Source organism: Cryptomeria japonica, chromosome 9 (assembly GCF_030272615.1).
Source record: "Cryptomeria japonica chromosome 9, Sugi_1.0, whole genome shotgun sequence".
Lineage (NCBI taxonomy): Eukaryota > Viridiplantae > Streptophyta > Pinopsida > Cupressales > Cupressaceae > Cryptomeria > Cryptomeria japonica.
The window spans coordinates 522,422,822-522,441,600 of record NC_081413.1 but is presented as its reverse complement, the minus strand read 5'-3'; the positions used below and the strand labels follow the sequence as shown (position 1 = coordinate 522,441,600).

Below are 18,779 nucleotides of genomic sequence, written 5' to 3'. Positions count from 1 at the left end.
TCTAGCACTAAAGGGTTTGTAGTTGATTTGGCATAGAACCTTTTCTAACATTCAAAGTCAATTAATGATTGGTTGTAGGAAAATAAATGGTTATGTGAGCTTGCTCTTGAGATCTATACCATTGAAGAAGGGTGTGAGAAGGTCCTTTGACATCAAGAAGTGATAGAACCACAAACATTAGAGTTGGGTTGTAGAGGAGCCTTAGCAATTATAGATTTCAAGAATGAGCAATGCCTCATTGATCTATCCCCATTTACACATGAATTAACAATATTAAATGGGCTTTTAATGCCTCCAACATTTATGATGGGTTAGAAGATGTAATCAGTACAGTAGATCTAGGTTTGTGACAAAGAGTTCTATGCCTAAACCTAGTGACCTCACAAACAAAAAGAGCTAAGCACCTCTTTTTAGGGTAGGGAAGAAAATGGATAGAGAATCACTTGAATCTCTATTTAAGCATACTACCTCCCACAAATTTCATAGTAGATTAGTTTCTAAAGAATAAATTCCTCCTCAAAATCAACATTTTGAAGAAAACAAAGTTGGGAAACTCCCACTCTATAAAATATAGTGGTCCATATCAACATGAAGTTGATGGGAGTACACCCATAACCCAAGGGATCCTTAAACCATGAGAACGATGATGCTAAAGATAGGTGGATTGAATAATGGTATCCTTTAACAATTTGCAAGAAATGCTAAATGTATAAAGCTTGTTTGGGGATGCAATAATTCCATGGGAGGTCCATGTAACTTAGATGTATGAATGGTAAATGTCCTCTTTGATGGATCTGTTGAACATCTCTTTCCTTGTCAAAAGATGACGAGGATCACATCAAGAGTATTCAAAGTGAGGAAGTTGGTCCAAAGAAATGGCAATAAGTTCGAAGAGTAGGTAGACCTCAAAGAACAAACAAGGTTAATGGTTGGTAGGAACCCAAAGAGGCAATCTACTATGAGGAACACACTACCAAAAAATAATTTCTCACAAGACCATGCAAAACCACCTATGGATCTTACCCGTTGTTGAATCCATATGAAGTGTTTTTATTGAGTCAAATTCTAAGTATACAACTTTTCATTTGTTGCTTGTAAGTCATTTTTGAGTCTTCGTTGCCAATTTTGTTATTGTCAATTCTAGTTAGCACCTATGCAAGGCCTACAAGAGGAGATTTTCAAGCATGTTGAGAAAGATGGATGTGTCAACTAGGGTATAAAGAAAAATATTGAAGCGAGGATAGACAAATGAATAATTGATCTTTCAAGGCATGTTTCGATCAAGTAAAGCATCTAGGGCTTATTTGAGGTTGGGGAAAGGCATACAAGCTATAATATATGGGGACATGTCCATTGCCCTTTTGGAAGCATACTTGTACTAGGGATATTTTGGGGATGTGGCACCTTAAAAACACCCCTTGTTGCCCCTTGCCCCTTAGATTTTCTCAGTGCTGTTCCAAAACTATCCCAAAAATGCTAAATAATTGTGGTAACATTTGGGGATGCCATTCGTCTTTGGGATAGCTATGAAAAGTGGAAAATTTGTCTCTTGGAACAAATGGATAGTTGATGTTTTGTCTGCTTGAAAACATTGGCATAGAAGGGCATATTTTCTAGAATACCATGGGAGACTCCAAGATGTGCAATTGCCAAAGAAAGACTAGTCATGAGAAAAGTTATGTTGCAAAACAAGGGTGAAAAAACTATCACACAAATAGTTTTATTGCAAAAAGAGGATAAAAATTTAGTTATGATTTGTAGAGAATAAAATCATGAGGAAAGCTAACTATGTTTTTGTTAGAAAATGAAGGCAAGTAAGCATGCACGTGGTTTCCCATTTTATTTAATTTAGCTTTTTTTTTTCCCCTCTTAATCTATGAATTATAGACGATGTGAGGTCTATTACTCTTCCATTTTCCTCATATTAGGAAATCAGACTATGCTTTGATAAATGAAATCAGAGAATGGTTAATTATTATGAAAATACCTAAGGATTTATATGTTTCTACCAAGCCTTTGTAAGTGCTGTCACATCCCACGCAATCAAGCTTGAAGGATAGTAGACTTGGAGATAGATGGCCTGGGTAAGGGTGCCACGATAGGAAAAGAGGGTGGCAAGCAATGCATTTAATGAGGTATGGGCTGTGCATGGGTCTATGGCTACACAGTATGGCCTCCCTTCACAAATTTTAATTCATGAGTACACTTGAGAAGGACACCAGTATGGGATTCCTGACAAAAGCATGGACATTAAGGAAGCCTATGAAGAGAGCAAATGATAAGAAATGGTCGGATGGAACACATAAAAAAAGGTGAAGAAGAAGATATGAAGAGGGGGGATTTGGGAAAGGATTGGAATTTTTTTTTGAGTAGATACTATTGGCAGGTGTAAGCTACATTCCACAACCATTGCAAGCACACTCACCCTGACTGCGGAAAAGGAGATTATAGGTACTTGAGATAAAAGAGACTGAGTGAGGGGGAGTTGAAAGGTGGATCAAACGTTTAAGGAATTGGGTTCGTAAATAGTTATGGTGTCCAGTGATTCACAAAAAGGGATTCGATGAAAATCTTTTTAAACTGTGAAGCAAATGCAATGAGAATTTGTAGAGCCAAAATCTACAATCGGCGCTAGCATTCTGTTTGTCTATGCCAAATGGGAGCTTGGAAATAATGATTGTGATAAAGAGAGGCATGATACAAATTTGTCAAGGAGGTTTAGAAGCTTCCAAGCAAGTTGTTGGAATGTGTAGAGCCCAACCAACGTCTGCCCTCCTACTGCAAAAGAAATGTGGACGCATGGCTGCCATGATTGCTTAGTATGCGTAAGATGGGCACAAATTGGAGTCGTTGAAAAGGCTTTGGAAACTTTCGAGAGAATGCAATTGGTAGGTGAAGAGCCAAGCTGCACAGTAGCTGCCAACAAACTTCCTACCCGAGCCCATTTGAGGCCTAGGTGCTGCCAGGTTTGATGCTATCCCACATAATTGTTACTTGTTATGTGATATAATAATGGATTTGTTAATTCATATGTACATTATCGAATAGTCAACTATGCAATGGGTGTTGAGTAAGAGATTTATCTATTGTTTAATATTATATTGTGATAAATTTATTAAAGTCATGTGCTTATGATCACTTATGAATGACATTATTAAGGTAGTAAATATTGATTTTGACCATTTCTATGGAGATCATGAGTAGATATTAATTACGATGGTTCCTATATTATTTATGGAATGGTTTGATCATTATCTTCAGTGACTTTGTATTGGTATATGCAAGTAATGCGATTAAGACAAGAAGACAAGTGACTCGAGAAATAGATGGTTCGATTACCATAATGCACAGTAGATAGACTTCAGATCAGCGATTGTGGTAGATACAACAATTCCTTAATGTAGAAGCAAGGATTGATGAAATACGATTTTAGTCTTTGGATGGTTTAATTAAACAATGAAGCATAGGGGAGAGGACCGTTTCACGCTTTTCAAAATCTTATGTGGAAATTTCAAATTGCTTCGAATTTTTTTAGAGCAACTTACTTGGCAAGTCCCCTACTTATAACTAAGGTTTCAGGGCCACATTATCAAATATGATGCCACATCAGCATGATTTTTGCCATGGTGTTCAAAACAGCCCCCCCAAAAAATGAGACCAATAGGTGTGCAAAAGGGACCCAATACTTGTACAACTAATGTGGCATCACATGATTGGTTGCTTTTTACAACAAATGGTATATTTCATTTAATTATGGGTACTCATCATAGCAATATCAACTTTAAAGTCACAACTATTGGTGGAATGTTGTACAAAAATTGGACATTAAATTAGCAAGTATGGGGGTATTAAATCAATAACTTCTATCACAAGAATTGGAACGTGTTCAACTACTGGATCCTTTCCCCTAATCATTATTTTGAAGGAGAGAAATATCAAATGAATGTAAGAATTGATCTGAAGTAGCACCCGATGCAAAGGATATAATGACTTAGTTAATTATAATTTGTTTGGAAATAATGGTAAGATTAGTGACTAGTAACAAGAGGTGCGATTAATGCTTATGAAGAAAATAAAAATAAAAAATGGACATCAATTAATGAAAAGGTATAGATTAATTACCAAAGGCTACATCGATAGCCATAATAGCAAGGAAGCGGTGTGATTAGTAATTAACGAATAGAAGACATCCTATTTGGAAAGAGATATAATCCCAAAGGCTATGTCCCTTTTATGGAGGAGGAGGATGATATAAAAAAAGTTAGGACAGTAAAGAGAGGCTATAAAAAATATCTAGCAGTTCATCCAGTTACCACAGTTGGATCAGATTAGATCAGAACTGTTATTGAATTACAGGTAGTAACATCTGTGTTCTTGGTGGTATGCATGGGATATGCTTAGTATGCATGCTTAATATGTGAAGTCCGATAATGTTTTGATGCAAAATTTAATAACAAGGTTAATATAGGCTACAAACAGTGGCAGATGTCTTGATCAGGACAATAATAATATCAGATAAAAAAAAAATCCAAAAGAACTCTTAGGAAATAGTCAATAAGAGGGATAACAAAATTAATTGTTTAATGAAGAAAATGCATTAGTACTTGTTAATAACTAATAAATTGAAGAATATTACTGTCTGACTTCATGTTTAGTCTCTCCATCAATTTTAGTATATTGAAATAGATTAATTATTCTAACCAGGTAGGGGACATTACAAGTAAGGCACTCTACTCATGTCTTCCATCTTTGATGGGGACATAGGACAATCTTAAACAAATAATTTTGTTCCAAATGTAAAGGGAACACATAATGGTCTACAATCATGCATGTTAAACCTCTATAAAATTGAATTCACATACTTACTCTGGCCTAGCCAGAGCTTTCTATTCACTCTATCTCTTCTAATTTTCATCCCAAGAATGTGTTTTGCTACACTAATATCTTTTAAGCTGAGACTTTAGTTCTGAAATCATACGTTTCCCTTTTTCAATGAATAACATATCATCAACATACAATGCAAAGTACAAGAAATGGTTACCATCAAATTTACACTAAACACAGTGGTCTAATTTAGAATGCTCAAATACCAAACACAACAAATATGTATCAAATTTGGTACCACATTTTAGGACTCCCCCCCCAAGCTATAGTTCTATGGTTCTCCCTAAAACTTTATGGGCAGCCAGGGGCTTATGAATTGACTTGATGAAAAACTTGATGTTGTTAGAAGAGATTGTTTTCTTACATTGTTTATACTTTATTGGATTAGAAATATTATAATAAACACTTGTGGTAAGTATAGAGTGTATGATGTATACTACATCATAGTATACCACAATTATTATTACTATGTCTACTATTATTATTAATATTATTATTGTTGTTGTTGTTATATTTATTATTGTTTTGATTAAAAAGAAAGCAGCGTTAAAGAGGGCGCTGACCCTTTACAAAGCCAAAGGCTATCAATATTAAAAAGACCAACCAGGGGAGCAAATCCCAAAAAGCAAAGTCGAATAGGCCAAACTGATCTATCAAACCATCAACAACCCAGCTCAAATCAAGAGAGGGGAGAAAAACCCGGAACTTGACTAGGGGGGGCTTGGGAAAGGGGGTTAGATTTTCCTTTCCTCCTACAACAAACAACCGTCCAAGCAACACTATCATTAGGAACTTTCAAAGAAGAGTCAAGCGGGGAAGACCTTGCAGGGTCACTGCAAGACTGCATTATTATTATTATTATTATTATTATTATTATTATTACCACTGAAATATCTATGTAGCATCTTGGATGCACCTTTGATTGCATTTATTAATTAATTAATAATTAAATAAGTTGTATATGATTTTTAACTAATTAATAACTAGAAAGGTGTATTTTAGGTGTTGCATAGATGTTGCCCACCACCACCACTTAGTTGTAATAACTATCACTACCATTATTACCACCACCACCACCACCACCACCACTAGTACCACTACCACTACCACTACCACTACCACTACTGCGACGACTACTACTGCCCCTACTATGACTAATACTACTACTACCACTACTTCCACATCTACCACTAACACTCACTACTAGCACTATCACTATTACCACTAGTACCTACTACTACCACTACTACCACGACGACTACTACTACTACTACTATTACTATGACTACTATGACTACTACAACTATTATCACTGTTACTAGGACTACTACCACCACCACCACCACTACCACTGCCACTACCACCACCACCACCATTACTACAACCACTACTATTGCTACTATTTCTATTATTGCCACCACCACCACCACCACCACCACCACCACTATCTTTACGACTACTAACACACTACTACTAGTACCACCACCACCACCATAACACACTACTACTAGTACCACCACCACCACTACCACCACTACTGTTACTACAACTACCACTACCACCACCACCACCATAACACACTACTACTAGTACCACCACCACCACTACCACCACTACTGTTACTACAACTACCACTACCACCACTACCACTACCTCAACTATGACTACCATCATTACAACGATGATGACGACGACTACTACTACTACTACTACTACTACTACTACTATTGCTGCTGCTGTTGGTGCTACTACCACCACCACCACTACCACTACCACTGCTATTGCCACTACCATGACTACCACAACTTCCACTAACACCACCGCCACCACCATCATGACTACTACTATGATTACCACTACCTCCACTACGACTACCATCATTGCAACGATGATGACGACTACTCCTACTCCTACTGTTGTTGGTGCTACTACCACCACCACCACCACCACCACCACCACTGCCATTGCTATTACCACTACCACTGCCACTGCTATTGCCACGACGACGACGACGACGACGACTACTACTACTACTACTACTACTACTACTACTACCATCATTACAACGATGATGACGACTATTCCTACTCCTACTGTTGTTGGTGCTACTACCACCACCACCACCACCACCACTACCATTGCCATTGCTATTACCACTACCACTGCCACTGCTATTGCCACCACCACCACCACCACCACCACCACTGATGTTTATAATATGGACATAATGAATATTCAAAACCACCACTACCACCACCATCACTACCAATCTTGGTGACTTTAATAATTAAAAAAATAGAAGAAATTTCAAAACATAAAAAAATTTAAATATTCATTTTGTAAGGAATTTTCCATATTCACTACTACTACTACTACTACTACTACTACTACTACCACCACCACTACTACTGATGTTTATAATATGGACATAATGAATATTCAAAACCACCACTACCACCACCATCACTACTACTACTACTACCTTGACCAATCTTGGTGACTTTAATAATTAAAAAATAGAAGAAATTTTAAAACATAAAAAAATTTAAATATTCATTTTGTAAGGCATTTACCATATTCATTATGTCCATATTATAAACATCAGTAGTAGTGGTGGTGGTAGTAGTAACAATGGCAGTAGTCATAGTAGTAGTAGTAGTAGTTTTTGAGGAATGAATCGAACCCAAGTCACCAAGATTGGTCAAGGTTCAAGGCTTTTTCAAAGGATATGCCATAAAGCAATAGAAAGAAGGAAAGAAAGAAACAAAAAGTAATATTAAAGTCCATGGATGACCAAAAGTAGGTCAATGAGACTCGCGAGTAAAACAATTTATAATAGAAAACTCTAGGAATAGAAACATAGAAAGACCCCACAAAGAGGAAGAGCAAAACCAAAGAAAATACAAAAAAATGAGGGACCATCAACAAAAGTGGTCAAGAAACTACAAATAGCCAAGAAGGGGGGAATAAGAATCCCAAAGAGAAAATGTTGAGGAAAATTGGAGATAATTGAGTATTATTAATTGGGTTAAAAATGTTGGAATTATTGGTGTCATCATCTATCACTATGAAGGGACCATTAGAAGATTTAATAATGCCCATCAAGGAGTGTTGAAGGTTGAGAGGGTTGAGCAAGGTATCCCCCCCAAGATCACACATAACATCCAAGGTTGAAGTAACCCTTGTATTTGTGAAAGAGTTTGTAATATGCGTTTGGTCTAGATCTATGCCGATGAGAATGGACCCAAATGTGTCATTGGGAAGAAGTTGAACCATGATGTTGAGGGGGAGAATCTTGGGGCAAAAGTTGTGAGAAATGTTGTCTCATAATTCTATTCGTGTCTATGTCAAAGGTAGTAGTAACCAAAGTTTGTTCAGAGTTGTTAAGTCTCTTGGTTGTGCTAGGAGGTGATCAATTTAGGGGCTCTTGAATCTAGAGATACCCCATGTAATAAATTGCAGTGAAGGAGAGGGCCTCCCAAAGATAAAGGGCAAACATTTTTTGCTTAAGTCCCTATAGAGGTAGTAATATCTTCCTTGAATCTCGTAGTAAGTGAGACATCTAAAGATGAAATGCTTCTTGATATCTACCTCCTAGAGAGCATTGATGACATATTTGATTTGAGTGAGGAATATGATGATTTATCTCAACCCGTACCTAGTTGGAGCACACCCTTAGTTAAGGGAAAACTAAAACCATGCGACTAATGCTCTTGGAGATAGTGAGGACCATAATTCATAGAATAGGACTTGGCGAGTACTTTGAATCAACAAATAGTCAACAACTTGGAAAAGTATTTGAATTTCTTTATATATATATATATATATATTCAATTACAAAATATATCAAATGAGTGCCAGTGGGATTTGTGTTCTATTAAATTTGATTTTGGAACACAAATGAATTACCAAATCACATCATACAAAGTTAGATACAATAGCTACTTGTTAATTGACAACTATTATGAATTTATGATGATTGTCTTTCAAAATCATCATTATAAATTGCATAACTAGGCAAGTAAAACATTGCAAGTTTTTACAATTTTCTCTTACCTATTCTCGTGAAAACTGGGCTATGGAGGGTCTAATCCTCACACTTAGTTGTGGCTTACCATTTGGCCTAGAAGATTGTGCCTATGGCTCCACCTTGTTTCTAGATGGCAATGATGTTGAAATGGTTGAATGGAGCAAAATATTGAGGGCGGGGGGGATCAGTATTCCCACATAATTTAAAACTTTCCACACCTTTTAAGCTTTTACTGATATGTCAATTTCATCAATTTAACTCATCAACATGAAATACCAAAATGTAGAATAAACAAATAACACAACCACAAATAGAACACCAGATTTTATACGTGGAAAACCCAAATGGGAAAAACCATAGAGTGTTAGCTCTCAAGATTATATAACTAGTTATATGGTGTTTGCAAAAGGCATGGCTCATTGTTGAATGGCTCACTGCCAGATCACAAAAGCGACTCACTGCAATAGAGAAGTAGTTGAATTGAGGAAAATTGCATCTCCTAATGCATGAGGCTCAGTTCCAGATTAAGCTCAGATAACAACTCACAAAACACACAACAAATACGATAAAGGATCTCTGTTCTATTGTCCTCAAATACCTGTAGCAAGTCTAGTGAGGGATTACTGAACTATTTTATTGAACCAATCACTTGCAGCAGATCCGGTAAAGGATTACTGCAACACTGTCTATACTTTGACTCTTATATACCTTTGTTGCTTCTCCTACTTGCACTTCTTTGACTCTGCTATTCACTGCACTCACATTTTTCTCCACTACCTTATCACCACACACGCATAATGCTGAATATATATACATACTGGTAAGCACATGCACCAAGATAATATCTCGGCCAAGCACAAATAATAATTGTTAAATTTTAGTTCTTTCAGATTGAATAAAACTCAAAAAATTAGAATTAGGTTAATTCATTTATTGTTTTCCAGACTTAAGCATAATAAAGGAAATGAAATGCAAAAGACAAGACATAGTTACCCTGGGAAAACCTCCTAGGAGGAAAAACCCAGCCAAAGGATCCTCAGATCTGATTATGATTTTGAATTCAACTGAACATTACACACTTATCTGGAGTATGGAGGTTGAAGTCACAAGGTAGAAGAGATAGAAGACTTCTTAATTAGCTTTCTAAAGAAAATTGCAATTTGTAGTCCTCCTCATCAGATTTTCTGTGTGCAGCAAGGGTAGCAACACCTTTCAATTAGGTCACAGTCCTTTAATGGAGTTCGGTATATTTTGGAGATGGTCTGCTGCCTCTTATGAAGTTCGCTGCCTTCAATTAGGGATCTGCTGATATCTGATGGAGTTCGCTGTTTCCTATTGAAGATTTGCTGCAACCTAAAGAAGTTCGCTGTCTCCTATTGAAGATTTGCTGCTACCTAAAGGAGTTCGCTGTCTACTATTGAAGATCTGGTGGAGTTTGTTGTTGCCAAATGCCTTAATATAAAGTTCGCTTTCACCGAATATGATTTTCATCTGCTTGAATTGAATGATGATAATGAGAAGCATATGTTACATTTATAGGAGACATAGTACTCCTTAACATGTCGACCTTCTTTGCAATTACATATTATTAATTATATTGATTCCTTTTAATTGAATTGGATAGGGTCGGCCCTATCAAGGAGGCGTGTTGTGTTTGAGTGTAGCGTGGGAGCCTTTTAGGTGAGAGCTGAGGTGTATTGGGCCTGGCCCTATATGATGGAGGCGGATTCCAATGTTGCCCAAGGCAATTGGAATCCGCCAGGCCTAATTACAAACAACACTCCCTCTTAATTAGGGAATAGAATCATAATCATAATCTTCCAGCTTGCACACAAGCATAGACTGGATCCACCTTGCATTGCTCATAGAGGGTGGAGAGGATCCTTTTCTACCATCTTACATTGCTCGAAGAGGATGGTCAAAGGTTACAATACCATCTTACATTGCCCGCAGAGGATGGTCAAAGGTTACAATACCATCTTACATTGCCCACAGAGGATGGTTTAACAATTACACTTCTTTTTACAATACCATCTTACATTGCCCACAGAGGATGGTTAATAATTACACTTCTCCCTGAGAAGTTTACAATACCACCTTACATTGCCCGTAGAGGGTGGTTAACATTTACAACACCATCTTACATTGCCCACAGAGGATGGTTAAGAATTATACTTCTCCTTGAGAAGTTTACACTACCACCTTACATTGCTCGTAAAGGGTGGTTTTATACAATACAAAGTATCACTGACTTGAGACTCCCTCTCAATCGGAGTCTCATTTTCTACAATACCAAGTCTATCCTTGAAGTACACAAACTTCACTTTGGATAGAGGCTTGGTAAGAATATCTGCAACCTGCTCATCAGTGCTGACGTATTTCAACTGAATGGCACCCCTTTGCACCATATCCCGAATAAAATGATAATGGGTTTCCAAATGTTTTGACCTGTCATGAAACATTGGATTGATAGACATTTTAATACAACTCTGGTTATCATAGTGAATAACTGTAGGGTCCCATGGCTGACCAAACAGCCCAGCAAGAAGCTTACGAAGCCACACTGCTTCTCTGGATGCTACACTTGCTGCAATATACTCAGCTTCAGCAGTACTCAATGCCACTGAGGATAGTTTTCTGCAAGCCCAAGAGATCACTGCAGAACCCAAGCTGAAACAAATACCGGAGGTGCTTTTCCTGTCTTTGACGCTTCCAACCCAGTCTGCATTAGAATAACCTTCCAAGGTTATTGGAGTGTTACGTGGATACTTCAGCCCAAAGCCAACTGTGCCCCGCAAGTATCTTAGAATATGCTTGGCTGTAACAAGGTGAACATGCTTGGGCAAACTCATGAACTGACTGAGAGCATTCACAGCAAAACATATGTCTGGTCTAGTGTTAACTAGATACATCAGTGATCCAATCAACTGTCGGTACTCGGATGGATCTGCAAATTCAGAGTTAGCTGTAGAAACACTTAACTTCTTTAAGTTAGATTCCATAGGAGTAGACATTGATTTACAATCCATCATTCTAAATCTTTTCAAAATGTCAATAGTATACTTTCCTTGACTTAGAAAGATTTCGTTAGATCTTTGCCATACTTCTAGACCTAGAAAATAATGCATTAGACCTAAATCTTTCATTTCAAATTCTGAAGCTAATTCTTTCTTGCATCTAATAATAAGTTCATCTTTACCAGTAAGAAATAAATCATCCACATAAAGAACTAGGATTAGCATTTCATCATTGGCTACTTTAAAGTAAATGTTAGGGTCAACATCATTTTTACAAAAGCCTAGATTTAGCAAATATTTATCAATTCTTTCATACCAAGCACGAGGAGCTTGTTTAAGACCATACAAAGCTTTCTTTAACCTGCACACATGGGTTAATCTATCCTAGATCTCATATCCCTCAGGTTGCTCAATATAGACTTCTTCCTCAATGACACCATTGAGAAAGGCAGTCTTAACATCCATCTGATGTAGTTTCCAATCCTTAGCAGTAGTAATAGCAATTATTGTTCTAATGGAAGTATATCTAGCAACAGGAGCAAATGTTTCTTCATAGTCTATGCCTTCCTTTTGGGAAAAACCACGCGCTACAAATTTAGCCTTATATTTTTCAATACTACCATCGACATTATGTTGAATTTTAAATAACCATTTAGAGGAAACAACAGATTTACCTTTGGGTCTGGGCACAAGGTCCCAAACATCATTCTTGATGATTGACTGATACTCTTCATCCATAGCAAGCTTCCAGGCATGATGACTTAAGGCTTCTTCAACATTGCAAGGTTCAGTTTCAATTTGATTACACATTAAAGAAACGTAGTTGGAAAATACCCGAGGTCTCTTAGTTTCACGGAAGGTGCCACTTGGAGTAGCAAATCTTTCAGCTTCTTGAATGGTGTTTCTTACCCAAAGTGGCCTCTTTTTGGTAACGACAATGTCACTAGGAATATCAGTGGGATTTATGGGTTTTGGAGGATCATCATGATTATCCTGAGGTGGAGATTCAACTTGCTCCCTCTGAATCTCAGGGTTAGTATCAACGTTTATATTTTGATTATCATTAGATTCATCAATAACACAAGAGCCTTTCGATTTCTTAAAAGCAATGTCTTCTTCAAATGTAACATCCCTACTTACCTCAGCATACCTTTGTCCTGGGATGTAAATCCTGAATGCCTTGGAGGATTCACTGTATCCGACTAGCATGCCTTTCTTTCTGGAGGGTTCCAACTTTGATCGCTTTTCCTTGGGCACATGAACATAGATGAGACTTCCAAAGATTCTGAGGTGACTAATGTCTGGTTTGGATCCCGTGAAGGCTTCTTCCGGGGTCATGTTCTTTAGAGCACGATGAGGACATCTATTCTGGATATATACTGCTGTTCTAGAAGCCTCAGCCCATAGAAAAGTTTGCAAGTCTTGATCGTGGATCATAGCCTTTGCAGCCTCTACAATGGTCCTATTCTTTCTTTCAACAACACCATTTTGTTGAGGATTGTATGGAACACAAAACTCCCTCTTAATTCCTGACTCAACACAAAAATCATAAAAGCTACCGGAGGTATACTCACCTCCATTGTCAGATCTTAAACATTTAATCCTTTTGCTAGAGAAGTTTTCAGTTAATGCTTTAAACTCCTTAAATTTGCTTAAGACTTCATCAGATTCTTTGGATTTCAAGAAGTAGATCCAAGTTTTCCTAGAGAAATCATCTATGAAGATTACATAATAAAGAAATCTACTAGGAGATGCTATAGACATGGGACCACATAAATCAGAGTGAACAAGTTCTAGTTTGTCTTTAGCTCTATTTTCACTTTTATGAAATGGACTTTTAACATTCTTACCAATAGCACAACCTTTACAAGTGTTATCATGAACTTGACTGAGTTTAGGCATACCTTTAACTAACCTTTCAAGAGATGGAAGGGCTTGATAATGTAGATGTCCAAGTCTTCTATGCCATAACTCACAGGATTCCGGAGCCTCATTAATGAGGGCTTGAATAGGGTTATTAGAGAGCTTATAAAGACTATCATATCTATGACCAATTATACGAGCAAATTTAAAACTATCTTTCTTAGACCAAGCAAGAACTTTTCCCTTAGAGAATGCAATTTGATAACCTTTATCTTCTAGAGCAGAAATGGAAATTAGGTTTCTTTTAATTCCAGGAACAAACAATATATCACTGAGATGCAAGGAAATACCAGAATCTAACTTTAGAGAAGTAGAGCCAGAACTTCTTACCGAATAACGATCGTCATCACCAATCACCACGTGAAGGCTGGTATCCTTTTCTACTAGGCCTGAAAGGTGATCATAGTAACCTGTGATGTGTCTGGAGGCACCACTGTCAATCAACCATGAATTGCTATCTGAGGGAACACTACTAGATAAAGCGGAGATGAATAAGAAGTCATCATTTTGTTCTGAGACTTCATTTAGGTTGGCTTCATTTTGGTTAGGGTTAAACTGACATTCCTTAGCATAGTGACCGAATTTGTCACATCTAAAACATCGCACACACGACGTATCTCTTGGTTTCTTCCAACGGTGGTGGGAACTAAATGATCTGGATTCCCTATTACTTTTAGGATAAGGTTGCTTCCAATTTCCCCTTTTTTTTTTGCATTGAGCTGCAAGCATGTGATGATCATCTACATGGGGGTTCTTGGATTGACACCTTGTGATGAGGCGAGACTGTTCTTGGATGCAATCATTCTTAAGGCGATCAAGAGTAGGTAACTCAGATTGGCCACTTATGGTTTGGATAAATGACTCCAATGAGTGAGGTAGGCCATTGAGGGCAATCATGACAAGGTCTTTGTCTTCCATGTTATGGCCAATTAAACCTAGTTGATTCTTTAGATCTAAAATTTTCATGAAGTAGGAAATAACAGAATCTTCTTTAGCCATTTTGATATTAAGTAGTTGTTGTCTTAACGTAATTGCCCTACTAAGATTGTTAACTTCATATGTACCTTGTAGATGACTGAACATTTCCCTTGCAGTGGTGAATGAGGCAATAGAGGTGACGAGGTGGTCTTTGACTGAATCAATGAGAATCTTCCTGGCCTTGACAACATCCTTTTTGAATTGTTTTAACTCAACTGCATCCGAAGGCTCAATTAGCTCTTTCGCTTCTATGAATTGGAGAAGATCTTCTTCCTCAAGAGCCAACTTGATTCGAACTTTCCATGTAGTAAAATTTAGATTCCCATCAAGCCTATCTTCAACTTTTAGCCCCATTGACCTGATCTGCAAATGCTACAGCAATCTGGAAATAAAGGTGTACTGAATTTTAAGTCTGAAGATTGATCTAACCAATTAGCTCTGATACCATGTTAAATTTTAATACTTTCAGATTGAATAAAACTCAGAAAATTAGAATTAGGTTAATTAATTTATTGTTTTCCAGACTTAAGCATAATAAAGGAAATGAAATGCAAAAAACAAAACACAGTTACCCTGGGAAAACCTCCTACGAGGAAAAACCCAGCCAAAGGATCCTTAGATCTAATTATGATTTTGAATTCAACTGAACATTACACACTTATCTGGAGTATGGAGGTTGCAGTCACAAGGTAGAAGAGATAGAAGACTTCTAAATTAGCTTGCTAAAGAAGATTGCAATTTGTAGTCCTCCTCATCAGATTTTCTGTGTGCAGCAAGGGTAGCAACACCTTTCAATTAGGTCACAGTCCTTTAATGGAGTTCGCTATATTTTGGAGATGGTCTGCTGCCTCTTATGAAGTTCGCTGCCTTCAATTAGGGATTTGCTGATATCTGATGGAGTTTGTTGTTTCCTATTGAAGATCTGCTGCAACCTAAAGAAGTTCGTTGTCTCCTATTGAAGATCTGCTGCTACCTAAAGGAGTTCGCTGTCTACTGTTGAAGATCTGGCGGAGTTCGCTGTTGCCAAATGCCTTAATATAAAGTTCGCTTTCACCGAATATGATTTTCATTTGCTTGAATTGAATGATGATAATGAGAAGCATATGTTACATTTATAGGAGACATATTACTCCTTAACATGTCGGTCTTCTTTGCAATTACATATTATTAATTATATTGATTCCTTTTAATTGAATTGGATAGGGTCGACCCTAGCAAGGAGGTGTGTTGTGTTTGAGTGTAGCGTGGGAGCCTTTTAGGTGAGAGCCGAGGTGTATTGGGCTTGGCCCTGTATGATGGAGGCAGATTCCAATGTTGCCCAAAGCAATTGGAATCCACCAGCCCTAATTACAAACAACAATATGCTGCTTGGATCAACACGTTATCCAATAAAGCCTTAACCAAAAAACATGATAACAAAGTCGGCTTCCACAAGATCTCCTACATGCTTCCTTCACTCAATTCATTTACCAATGCATATACCTTAATTGTCAGAATAGAACAAGGGTCTACCAGACCCATAGATACAAACACATAAGCACAAAACTCCAAGCACAACAACTCCTAACTCCAAAATACAACTACCACTGACACCACTGATATTGGAACATACACAGTTGATACCAAAACATGATACAAACCAAAATAAGCATAACTCAAAATTTTGGAGATAAGGATCTTTTGAAAATAACTCGAACTTCATATCTCATACCTTCCATCAATACCAAACTGCTTCCAAAAACATACCATATTTGGTTGATCCGGATAACTAGATTTGACATCAATGACAACAATGACAATAATCACACAAGTCTAACAAATGATTCCTTTGCCAAATAAATGTCATCCAGTGACGATCTAGTATCCCTTGCTTTTGCTACAAATACATCCTACATAGCCTACCTCTTGAAATCAACAATCTCACCCTTGATAAAGGGTTCATCATCTTGCACGAGCTAGCCACTATTGCGATTAGTGTTGTCCAAATCAATAGGATACTTTTATTCGTTTTTCACCTTTCTTGTGTGAAGCCAGATGTTTTATTACACAAAAACTAGGTCAATAAGCATTGTTGAGTTAACTTATTACACTTAGTTGTTCAAATGACATCATACAAATTATGGTTGCACTCACAACTAGAAGCACTACAAGGTTGAGACATAATGTAAAGGGCTAGATTTTGGAGATTTGGAGTTTTTCCATCTCAATCTTCCCACCGAGAACTTGCAAATAAGATATTCAAGAGATTGTAACCTGCTGAGTAGACGAAGAGTGGGGAATGAGAATGCTCATCAAGCTAACCAAGTCATCATGACTCACACTAAGAACAATTTTCTCTCAAGTCCATACCGAGTGAGTGCTCCTCTCAAGTCCATACCGAGTGAGTGCTCCTCAGTCTTCTTGTTGAAACCATCAACTGTCCCAACACATGTCTCTAATCACAATAGAATACTATTATCACCTATGTCTCAATGTATCCATGAGCACTTATAACTGACCAATCCATGCCAAACTCCAAATGCAACATAGCACCATCATGAAGTAATCAAGCAAATGATCATGCACTTAATACAAAGAGAACCACCAAATGTCAAAGCTCCAACCCTGGAATCAAGAACATAAACACGACATCATGACCTAACCATCTCCCAGGAGATCACATGCTCCATATGAACATAACAAATAGCTATACCATGCCAAAATTCTAATGTGTAATCAAGAGTAAACCATCACATAATAACAACCATGAAAACATGTGAAATGAAAGCATAAACCACACCTCAACCAAAGACTCCAAGAGTCCTCCATTGCTCCAAGATGTCAAACCATCCTCAATCACCATGAAGATAACCATATGACGAACCTACAAATGTTAAAGACCCTTCTACAACAACAAGATCTAAGGACTTCTCCAACATCTGCACACTCTGAAGGTCATCCACCATCCAATAGTGAATACAGATCACCGTCAAGAATTCCCACTAAACCATGAAAGAGAGTCACACATGACATCATGATAACCTTTTCTTAAATGAAGAACATCCATATTTACACACATACAACTGAAAAGTCAATAACATCAAGTGTAAACATGAACTCTAAGTCATTCCTAGCCCTAAAAAATCTATAAATGGGAGCCTTCTCCCTTCACAAATCCATCACTTGCAATCATGCCCTCATTATGTCGGAATTTTCGTCCAAATCCTTTTGTTATTCTATTTGAGATAAATCCACATATTAAAATAATCCAAAAGAGCAAATCAAATGGAGTAGGGTGCATCCATTTTTGGCTTAATCAAGAAGGTGTGAAGGTATAACTAGTGTGTTTACATTCATTTTGATGTTTTTGGATATATTTAGTTATCAATTTTCATCGCTTTCATTTGGCACACTTGGTGGGACCCACGTCCCTTTGTTACTAATCAAATTTGCTTTTTTTGTGAAGTTTTTACGTCCCAGGTTGCGAAACGGTATTTGCCACTACACCTGAACATCTCTGCTCTTCGACATCTGCACCCCCAAATCTGTGTCTCCACCTAGTTTATGTTGATAGTTCTATTTTGTATCAATTTTATTAAGTTTGTAGTCCTTTTTCACCATATTAGTCTATTTTATTGGGTTTCCTATTGACACACTGGCGAATGCAACACTTTTATAATGTTAATATCCATTAAATCACTTTAACAAGCTTATGTTGCAGTTATTTTTCAAACTTTTGGACAAACTGTTTGTTGTAGTGTTGTAAACCGATGTCTCCACTTGTGGATCATCATCTCCATTGTTTGGCATCTAGGCTCGTCCATTGGTTCCTCTGCTTTGGTAAAAAAGTGTTTTTGTTGTTTTCTTTCTACTCTAACTTTTGTTTAGGACAAGTTAACTTCTATTTTCTGGTTCCGTTTATTTTGAAAAAGACAAAAAAAAATACAAAAATAAAAAAAATACAAAAA

General features: G+C 37.2%; 1 protein-coding gene across 1 annotated transcript in view; it reads left to right on the top strand.

The window, feature by feature from the left end:
* LOC131077029 (uncharacterized) overlaps positions 1-18,448 on the top strand; it is a 116,790-nt gene extending 98,342 nt beyond the window's left edge. The window contains exon 14 of the mRNA XM_058014388.2: positions 18,278-18,448. Within this exon, the coding sequence (XP_057870371.2) occupies positions 18,278-18,322 (45 nt within the window). The 3' untranslated portion in view covers positions 18,323-18,448. The remainder of the gene's footprint in view (positions 1-18,277) is intronic.
* The last annotated feature ends 331 nt before the right edge of the window (positions 18,449-18,779 follow it).